General features: G+C 40.4%; 3 protein-coding genes across 5 annotated transcripts in view; all 3 read left to right on the forward strand.

The window, feature by feature from the left end:
• The window catches only part of LOC104816442 (zinc finger protein ZAT5-like), a 1,946-nt gene extending 817 nt beyond the window's left edge, over nt 1-1,129 (forward strand). Inside the window, exon 2 of one of the 2 annotated variants that reach the window (XM_010545276.2) lies at nt 33-1,129. In XM_010545276.2, the coding sequence (XP_010543578.1) occupies nt 33-877 (845 nt within the window). In that variant the 3' untranslated portion in view covers nt 878-1,129. Of the gene's footprint in view, nt 1-26 lie in introns of both variants that reach the window. The other variant, XM_010545275.2, reaches the window with a different exon arrangement.
• Nucleotides 1,130-3,286: 2,157 nt separating this feature from the next.
• Nucleotides 3,287-6,811, forward strand: LOC104816443 (NAC domain-containing protein 4). 2 transcript variants are annotated; one of them, XM_010545277.1, is made up of 5 exons: nt 3,288-3,613; nt 4,024-4,129; nt 4,594-4,871; nt 5,362-5,544; nt 5,763-6,811. In XM_010545277.1, the coding sequence occupies exons 1-5, from the start codon at nt 3,503-3,505 to the stop codon at nt 6,462-6,464; spliced, it is 1,380 nt and encodes a 459-aa protein (XP_010543579.1). In that variant the 5' UTR covers nt 3,288-3,502; the 3' UTR covers nt 6,465-6,811. The 2 variants fall into 2 exon arrangements, with proteins under 2 accessions (XP_010543580.1, XP_010543579.1); XM_010545278.1 differs by lacking the exon at nt 4,024-4,129 and having other exon boundaries at nt 3,287-3,719.
• Nucleotides 6,812-7,396: 585 nt separating this feature from the next.
• LOC104816444 (NAC domain-containing protein 78-like) lies at nt 7,397-10,450 on the forward strand. The gene is made up of 6 exons (XM_010545279.2): nt 7,397-7,725; nt 7,851-8,128; nt 8,267-8,476; nt 9,090-9,635; nt 9,720-9,837; nt 9,937-10,450. The coding sequence occupies exons 1-6, from the start codon at nt 7,560-7,562 to the stop codon at nt 10,320-10,322; spliced, it is 1,704 nt and encodes a 567-aa protein (XP_010543581.1). The 5' UTR covers nt 7,397-7,559; the 3' UTR covers nt 10,323-10,450.
• Nucleotides 10,451-10,508: the final 58 nt, after the last annotated feature.

The following is a 10,508-nucleotide window of genomic DNA, read 5'->3' on the forward strand; positions in this document are numbered from 1 at the left end:
CAACAGCAACGACAACTCTGCGGTAAATGCCGAGGATGAAGAGGATCAAGCCATGGCGCGTTGCTTGATCTTACTTGCCCAAGGCCATTCCCTTTCCAATCTCCAACAACAACAACGACAACAACGACAGCTAGTGCGTTACCACGAAACAAGTAACAACAACAACAGCAACAACGGTTTTAGATTTAGCAGTAGGAAGTTCCTAGAAACTTCCGTATCCAACGGTAACAACGGCGGTGGAAAGGCCGGTTACTATGTTTACCAGTGCAAGACATGTGACCGGACCTTCCCGTCATTCCAAGCGCTCGGCGGCCACAGGGCAAGCCACAAGAAGCCTAAGGCCCTTCACCACCACCCGGACCTCGACCTCAAGAAATCACTCCACAACGACACCGTTTCGCTCCGTCTGAACAACGCTACAACAACTTCTAACAACAAAAACAACGGCAACAGCAACAATCAAAGGGGAGGTGCGATGTACGGAACTACGAAGGTGAGCAGCAGTAGTAACAACGTCAACAACAGCGGCAACAAGGTTCATGAATGTGGGATATGTGGTGCTGAGTTCACGTCCGGGCAAGCCTTGGGCGGACACATGAGAAGGCACAGAGGAGCGGTCGTGGCCGCTGCCAGCACGGCCCTGTCGCTGTCTCCGATGTCGGACGGTCAAGATTATCCGGCCAAGAAGGCAAGAACCACCGCCGTCGTGTCGTTGGATTTGGATCTGAATCTGCCGGCACCGGAAGACGAGAATCGGGTCAACGGTTTAGGCTTTGCTTCCAAGCAAGAACACCAACAACAACAACAACAGCAGCAAAGAGAGGAACAAAAGTCTCTTGTTTTGTCTGCTCCTACATTGGTGGATTGCCATTACTGATGATAAAGGATGATCAGAAAGGATACATTTTTAAAATAATTTAAAAAAAAAAATTAATCAAATATCAATTTACCCAATTCAGATTCGGTTATTTGACACATTACATGGATAGATCTGATTTCGATTGGTTCTGTATCAATCGCATTCTTTTGTCGACACGATTCCTTGCTTGCACTACTTTGCAAGATTCTTGTTTTTGTTTTTTTTTTCATTTCTTTTCCACAAGCAAGAATACTATATGATATTAAATATAAGTATTCATTTTTTTTTGGTCCAACTGTTACATCTGTATATTTCGATCGTCGTTAAGAATCTCTATAAAATTCATAAATTATATATAAAAAAAATCTTACAAAATGCATGATTTTTTTTTAAAATATCAAACGGAGGTGTCTCGAAATCCACATAAAACGTACACTTTTGAAAATTTATCATATTTTCGTATATGTATTAATGCCGAACATGGTATTTTAAGTACAAATACCAAGAATTAGCAACAAAAGGACAAATCGAAAGTAACCCTCTAACATTTAAAAAAAAAAACTCGACCAAACCACATATTCGACGGCTAATATAAGCGATCAAGATGAAGAATACAAGTGATCTAATCATCTAATACGATGGATGTGTACGTTTTGCAATAAGCTCTTTTGAATGGTTGGAGTTTTTAAAAATTTTAAAATCTAAGAACCAAAATCATTCAAGTTTTTATAAAATTATCTTTTTTTTAAAAAAAATTTGGAAATCCATTTTGATGAAAAAATCAATGACAAACCAAAAACTACATTTTTGGGTTTATAAATATTATAGAATACAAAAACCCAAAACCAAAAATAAAAGTCATCCCGTTCAAATCCTCAATTTTTTTCCTTTCTTGCGGCTGAAGAAAGGCCAAACATAAACATTCGGACAAAAAAAAACAGGAATCTTCCATTGGAACTTGCGAGGAATGGACACAAAAACAGGTTTAATTTAGATCATTTTACGGAGAAAAAAATAATTGAGAGAGAGATTTGATTGCATACGATTAATCTAAAAAAGCCCAATTAAAGCCCAATTAAGTATATTTTGTTATCAGAAGCTCGATTATATTTGGGCCTAAATCTAACAGTTGGCCCAATACAATGTCTCGGGATGCCTGCCTTTGATATTTTTAAGGTTCTTGTCGTTTTCACTCAGCGTTGTCAGAGCGTAACCGCAGCGAAAATTAAATTACAAACAAGGCATTATCCGGAGTTTTCTAGAAAAAAGTAAATTTTTTTACGAATTTCTTTCCCTTTTTTTTTTTAACCATACAAGTAATTATTTTTTATATATATGCATATTATATACACGGCGAAAATTGCAACATTAATCAAATAACAGATATTTAGTTAAATTCATATCAAAATCACACGTCCAATTAAATTATGTCATAGCATATGTGATTTGGACATGGATTTCCGCTCTTTTTCTATTTATCTCCGGAAGTCACAAACAAAATCCAATGTGCCACTTTTAAAATGCATGTACAGGTTAAATAATTTATATACTTTTTTTTATGTGATTTTATAATTTATATTTACGAGAAGCATATTAATAAAGGAGAAAAAAAATTGAGATGAAGATATAAGGATAAGAAAAAAAGAATAAAGGGGGTAATTTAATTAGAAAACGGGGAAGATGATGATACGTGTGGACCAAGGTTTCTCCTTTTACTTGCCTTACAGCTAAAGCATCCATACTTCTGCAAGCACATACATATATACATATATATATATATATATATGATTAGATATGTTCTCTATTTCCCATTTCAATATTACTAGAAAATCAATTAATTTTACAATGATTTTTCTACCAGATAAATATATAAAAAAAAACAATATAATCCCAACCATATTTATCTTTGTTCCGTAATATCATCCATATGTATATACACATTTCTTTTAAAGAAAACTATTTTATTCATACGAAAATACTAGGATAAATATATAGTAAAAAAGTAAAAAAGAATTCAATCCCATCAATGAAAAGCGAAGGCAACGGTCAAATACCGAAAATGAAACCTCGTGCGTGCTTATCTGACATTAAATAACCTTTTTAGGGTGGAAAAAAAAAGAAATTAGAGTTATTTTATTATTTTTTGGAAATATCGTTTTCTGATAAGTTCACTTTCTTAAAACATATCTTCATATCTTATAATAACCAAGAATTTTTTAAATTAATTTTACCTTTTTTTAGAAATCAAAATCACTTAAATAAAAATAACATCACAGTAATTAATAACTTTTTTACTGCGTTCTGGCTGAGGGCTGTGACACTGATTTCACTCACAAAACGACAAAAAACGGCGCTGTGAAATAATCTAGGGTTTTACGGTGCACCATCAAGTAAAAGAGAAAAGGGAATAATGAAGAAAGGAGAAATGGAAGCCAAATGTGAAGACACTTTTTCTAGGTCCGCGAAACAAACAAATTTCTTGCAATCGAAGGTACCTTTGGTTTTTTTTTTTTCGGGCTTCTCTCTCTGTTTCTTCTCCCTCAATCCAACACCCATCTGCCAACTTTTTCTGGGTATTGTTCGTTTTCGTCGCAAGCAAGCGTTTTCTGAGTAATCTCAGCCCTAGCACCTGTAAGGAAATCTATGGGTCGTGAATCTGCTGCTCTTGTGTCTTCGCCGCCGCCGACTACGCCGGGCTCCGCCGCGTCGGCGACGGCTTTGGCTCCCGGCTTCCGATTTCATCCGACGGACGAGGAACTCGTCAGTTATTACTTGAAGAGGAAGGTTCAGAATAAACCCGTGCGGTTCAATGCGATTGGGGAGGTCGATATCTACAAGCACGAGCCCTGGGAGTTAGCAGGTTCGCCGTTCTCTTTGGGTTTTGCTTCTTGAATTCGTCCGCTGTTTTCTGGGCTGTGGATTGCGCGTGAGATTTCGGGTTTCACTGAAAGGCTCTGATTTGGGATTTCGTGGGTTATGTTTCGATTTTGCTTTGGGTTTCGAGTTTTTAGTGTTCTCGGGTGTGATTCTTACGGTGTTCATCTCTGGCGAGGGATTTTGCTTACTGGGTTCTGATTTTTCACTCTGAAATTTCTGTCGCGGTGTAGTTAAGGGGTACTTCTGCTATCTTCGGGTATCATGTCCGATTTCATCCGACGGACGAGGAACTCGTCAGTTATTACTTGAAGAGGAAGGTTCAGAATAAACCCGTGCGGTTCAATGCGATTGGGGAGGTCGATATCTACAAGCACGAGCCCTGGGAGTTAGCAGGTTCGCCGTTCTCTTTGGGTTTTGCTTCTTGAATTCGTCCGCTGTTTTCTGGGCTGTGGATTGCGCGTGAGATTTCGGGTTTCACTGAAAGGCTCTGATTTGGGATTTCGTGGGTTATGTTTCGATTTTGCTTTGGGTTTCGAGTTTTTAGTGTTCTCGGGTGTGATTCTTACGGTGTTCATCTCTGGCGAGGGATTTTGCTTACTGGGTTCTGATTTTTCACTCTGAAATTTCTGTCGCGGTGTAGTTAAGGGGTACTTCTGCTATCTTCGGGTATCATGATAAACATTCACATCTAATCGGGCTTTTTTCGTGCTTCAGATACGAGCCTTTCCAAATTCTCTGGGATTTTTTTAGAGATTTCTTGTGTTTCAGGAAAGGGGATTTTTGTTGTGGTGTGAGGTATAGTTTTTAGGCCTGGAGTTAGTGTTGTACATTACCGATGGTCTTCTTTTGTGTTTCAGTGTACTCGAAGTTAAAGACAAGAGATCAGGAATGGTACTTCTTCAGTGCGTTGGATAAGAAGTATGGAAACGGTGCTAGAATGAACCGGGCAACGAACAAAGGTTACTGGAAAGCTACTGGAAAAGACAGGGAAATTCGTCGTGATAACCAGCTGATTGGGATGAAGAAGACCCTTGTGTTTCACAGTGGGCGTGCCCCCGATGGGCTGAGGACCAATTGGGTCATGCACGAGTATCGCCTCGTTGAATATGAAGTGGAAAAGATCGGAAGCATGCAGGTACATTCTAGTTAAAGATCCCTTTTTTTTTGTTACTTGGTGATGTGTTTTGAAATGTGTGTTCTTGTGGGATGAAAGCATCTTTTGGGCGTTTGATTGTTGTGTCGCTTAGATGATCATGATGCATGCAATCTTGTCTCTGTTCCTTCATCCATTGTTAGTTTATTCAAGTTCTTGAACCATCTGCACTAGAAATGGAAATATGTGTGGTTCAAAAGTTCTTGTGGATGTTTCCGGTTTTGACACTGACTCTAATTTCATACTTGAAAAAGAATCTGCATGTATAGATATGACAAATGTGTTCCAGTGGATGGGGCATTGGTAAATTTGTGGCTTATGCTTGAAATGCAAAATCAATAGTCTGGAAAAAAGCATAGTTGTTTGCCCTTTATCTGTTTCCTGTGTGATATAACTGCATTTCAGATTCTTCTTCTCGCTTATGTTTTGATCTGTGAATTCACTCTTCTATCGCTTGTGTTCTCGGGTGCAGCAAGATGCTTATGTGTTGTGCAGAGTATTTCACAAGAACAACATCGGGCCACCAAGTGGAAATCGTTATGCACCGTTCTTGGAAGAAGAGTGGAATGATGGAGGAATGGCTCTGATCCTGGGAGAAGATGTGAGGATCACGGGGGAGCCAGTTCCAGTTGCCGGCACTAATGAGGATGAGCAGGTTTGTGCTTCTCTAACACTGTTCCCGTGGGTCGGACCTATGGTGAATTTAAATCTGGACTAGCTTATACCGATGATATTTGCAACTGCTACAAATTGTGTGATGAAAATCATTGCTATATGTGTTAAATCCGCTGCTAATGATTGTTTCAATGATTTCACTTCGCTATCCTGTTCTCTGGTCTTTGATATTGTTTACAATGGTTGTAATTGGTGCAGGAGATTCAGTCCATGAGCAAGGATCTCATCAACATCAACGAGCTCCCGAGAGAGACTCAGATCGATAATGAACACACGAGAGTTGTTCCTAACCGACAGCAACATCATCATGATGATACTCCCAAGCTGCAAGAGAAAGACAACTCGCTAAAGCATGATCGCCCGCAAGAAGACTGTCCTCCCCTTTGTGTCCTGAACAAAGAAGCGCCCTTACCCCTCCTCCAATACAAACGGAGACGCCAAAACGACTCAATGGGCAACTCCCACAACTCAAGCCGAACCACCCAAGACCATTGCTCATCCACAACGACTTTCGACAATACCTTGACATCATCTGCTGCCACCAACACTGCCATCTCTGCTCTGCTTGAATTCTCCCTAATGGGAACCACTGATAAGAAAGAGACCCCACCACCATTGCCATTGCCACCTCAGAAGGTACCTTCTCCTCTGACTCCTCCATCAAACAAACCCGACAACAACAACAAAGACGAGCAGGGAGCTATTTTGATGCCGGCGAACTGCACCAAGCTGATCAACGATCTGCAGAAGGAGATTCACCAGATGTCGGTAGAGAGAGAGACGTTCAAGCTGGAAATGATGAGTGCTGAGGCAATGATCAGCATTCTTCAGTCAAGGATCGATGCTCTGCGTCAGGAGAATGAGGAGCTTAGGAAGAACATCAAGGGGCAATGCTCTTAAAGACCCGCAAGTTATCAGGTTCCCCCCTTCTGTTTCTTACCCGTCGCTGTAATCTCCCTAAGTTATGTCCCGGAAGAGCTTCCGGGCCGTAATCCCTATGAGTTAGTGAACTGCCCTCTTTGTTTTATGGGTTGGAACGGATCTGAGATGGGAAGTGAATCTCTGTTGTATAAGTAGTAGGATAAGAAGGACAGAGGCTGTCTGTGTCTTTGATTCTCCATGGTGTTTCAGGGAAACATTTGCAAGTTGGTCTTATTGTCATATATTCTATGTAGTTTGTTCAGACCAGAACTCAGAAATCTTTCCTTCTGTTCACTTGCCGTTTTGAGTAGTTACAGTCTCCATTAGGAAGATCTTCTTCTGAAGGATCTTTGCAGATGTTGGTGTTTTCTTTTGGTAATTCTGGTCGAAGTGGAGGGCATATCCGTCATTTGATCTGGGTTTGATTAGTGTTTACAGGGTTACGAATGTGGTTACGTCACCGACACGAGGAAACTTTTGTTTCACGTAATTGCTATTCTTTTTAATAAAGGTATAAGGGAATATAAACTATATAATATATCTTGTGGTAGCTTTTACTATTCACAATACTTGGTGGATAAATCGTATTTTATTTTTTTGCTAAAAATGATTTTTTTTTTATTTTCACTCTCTTATATCCTTCTTAAAAAATGCAGTATTTGGTATTTTTATTTTTATTTTTTTTGGTAAACTTAGTTTTTTATTTGAATTTGAGATAAATATTACTACAAATAAAAAACCCCCATAAAAATGCGTCAAAAATGAAAAAGCCAAAGAAAAAAAAAGTTGTCACTGACCAAATCGTCACCGCGCTGTCAATGTAAAATCTCTCGTTTTGCACCTACCTGGAAGATATATTAAAGCCCCAACTTTCCCCTTGTTTTCCTCAAGACCGAAATGTTTGCGAATGGCTTCTTCGTCTTCTTCGTCTTCTCTTCTCCCAAATTTCTAAAACCCTAATTGTCGGATATTGGTTTTCTTTTCTCTTGTGAATCCTCCTTTTTTTCTGTTGAATTAACCACAAAAAACAGTTGCTTGATTTACTCTGGAATCGCGATTTTGGTCGACCGATTGATGGGTCGCGACTCAGTGACTTCCCTGGCTCCTGGGTTCCGATTCCACCCGACGGACGAAGAACTCGTTCGATACTACCTGAAGCGCAAGATCTGCAACAAGCCCTTTAGGTTCGACGCTATCTCCGTCATCGACATTTACAAATCCGAGCCGTGGGATCTCCCAGGTCATACTTTGTAATCTTTCTCTGTCTCTTGGTCGATAGATCGAATTGTCTAGATTTTTGTGAATAGGGATGGCATCTGCTTTCGGAATTCAACTTGAAATGGTATTATTTTTTTTGTGGAATAGACAAGTCGAAGCTGAAGAGCAGGGACTTGGAGTGGTACTTCTTCAGTGTGCTGGATAAGAAGTACGGAAACGGTTCGAAGACGAATCGGGCAACAGAGAAAGGGTACTGGAAAACGACGGGGAAGGATCGAGAGATTCGCAATGGGTCAAGGATCGTGGGGATGAAGAAGACGCTTGTTTACCACAGGGGCCGAGCTCCTCGTGGGGAGAGAACCAACTGGGTCATGCACGAGTATCGTCTTATCGACGAGGAGCTCGGGAAAACAGGCGTTGCTCAAGTAAGATCCTCAATTTCGAATTCCGAATTTCTCAGCTCAATCCTTTGTTGTTATTTTTTTTTTTCGATTCAAGTTGATTTGGTTTGTTGATTTTTCAATTGGGGGATGTGTTCTTTGTTGTGGTGGTGGGGAAAAAAGGATGCGTATGTGTTGTGTAGGATATTTCAGAAAAGTGGATCAGGTCCTAAGAATGGTGAACAGTATGGAGCTCCATTTATTGAGGAGGAATGGGAGGATGGTGGTGATGAGATGATGATGATGCTTGTTCCTGATCAAGATGCATTGCCCGAGGGATTGGCTTTCGATAACGATGATGATTTTTACGTCGACATTGATGAACTTGATCAGGTAATTGTGATAATATCGCAAAGGATTTAGGGCTTAAAAATGCATTTGGGTTTATGCATTGTGATGATAAACAGGTTTGGCATATTGGATGTAGAATTAGGAGTGTGTTAGGTATTCCTTTACTTCATTGTGTTGATAGTGGAAGTTCAAAGGAAAAACATGTGCCTTGGTGGCCATTTCGGGTTTCGGTTCGGTTATATTCATATTCGATTGTTTCGGTTTTATAAAAACTATAACCATTCAATTTTTATATCGAATTCGTTTTAATTTGGTACTATTTCGGTTCGTGACGAATGTTTGTCTTTATTTATTAAAAATACTCATTTTTATAAAAAGACATTTTTAGTTTTTTTGGTTATTCTTTGATTCAGTTCATTCAGTTTGGATATGGGTTTTCAGTTTTAGAGCAATCATAGTCATTCGATTTTTATATCGGATTCACTTTGGTTACGGTTATGTTTATTCTTTTCTGTTCGGTTTAGTTGTTCTATTATCAACCAAATTGGCCACCCCTGCCTTGTTTTTCTTTTGTTCTCTTAAGATGAAAAAATATATACTGTCGATTTTCGTGGTCAAATAGGTGAGCTTTTGAATGTTATTTCTATTTTTGCAGAAGCCCGATAACGTTGAGATTTATGATGCCATTCCTCTGGCATCAAACTTTTATCCCGGGGAATCGAGCAACAACATTGAATCGGGCAACTACTCTGATACTGGAAATTACATCCAGCCAGGAAACTATGTGAAAGACTCCCCTGATGAAGATCAGAAGCCTATAATTCGTACCGATGGCATTCAGCCTGTCTCGATGTTGCCTGATGAACTAACTGGATGTGATGTCCAAGAAGAAAATGCAGAAAACTCACTAACCTCGAACGATATATTTGCAGCCGAGGGTAATTACGTCAGTGTTCCTGATGATCAGTTTTTGCTCGGACAGCCATTCGTGGATGCTGACCACGATCTTCCATCGAATGATGGGATGTACCTGGAAACCAATGATCTCGGAACTACGACTCATCAAGATAGTTTAAACTTTGAAGATTATCTTACCTTCTTCGATATCGATGATGAGATTACTGCACAATTGAGTTTTGATGCTTCTCAGTTGGTCGGGACTGAAGATTCTGTTCCTCGCCTGGAGGACCTCACCGAAAAGGTAAAGACAATACATTCATCTTGTTCTTCGTTTAGTGTAAAGGCTAACTCGGGTTTATCTTGGATTCACCTTTACACCAAGCAGGCTGAACGCGAGGGATTGGAGAAAGAGACGACGACATGCGAACACTTGGTGGAAGGTAAGGACAAGGATGAAGCATCTTGTTCAAAACATGATCCAGATGCCACACCGTTCGAGTCAGGTAACGGAATCTGTTCTCGTGTCCGATACCACACTCAAACTGCATTAGCGTAAGCAGGCTTACCCCTTGTGACTGATTTGAGATGTGAATTCCACACAGATTCCAAGTACCCGTTCCTCAAGAAAGCTAGCCACATGCTGGGCGGAATTCCTGCTCCGCCCGCATTCGCTTCAGAGTTCCCGACAAAGGATGCTGCTATCCGTCTACACTCAGCCGCACAATCTTCTGGATCGGTTCATGTGACAGCAGGTATGATAAGAATATCAAGCATGACTGTAGCTGAAGGCAGCGGCATGGACTGGTCATACGGCAAGAACGGAAACCTCAATGTCGTCTTCTCGCTGGGGTTGGTGCAAGGAGCAGATACGGGTTTGTCGGGCAAGACAGGGGCTACATTATCAAGGGCAATGTTGATCTTGGTGTGCTTCTGGGTCCTAATATTATCAGTTAGCTTCAAAGTAGGAACCATTGTCTCCGCCAGGTGATGACCGATGAGCTTTTCTTTCGGATGTCTTTCCCAGAATGGTCTCTTGAGGCTTCTTTTTTTGGGTGTTTTGTACCAAATAATATAGGCCTCTACTTGCAGCCTGCTTGCTGCTCTCTTCATGCCCTTCTTCCTTCTCTCTCGCCCCTTCTTTCATCATTATCGTTGTAACCGAGACCTCTTATTT

Source organism: Tarenaya hassleriana, unplaced genomic scaffold (assembly GCF_000463585.1).
Source record: "Tarenaya hassleriana unplaced genomic scaffold, ASM46358v1 Cleome25, whole genome shotgun sequence".
Taxonomy (NCBI): Eukaryota; Viridiplantae; Streptophyta; class Magnoliopsida; order Brassicales; family Cleomaceae; genus Tarenaya; species Tarenaya hassleriana.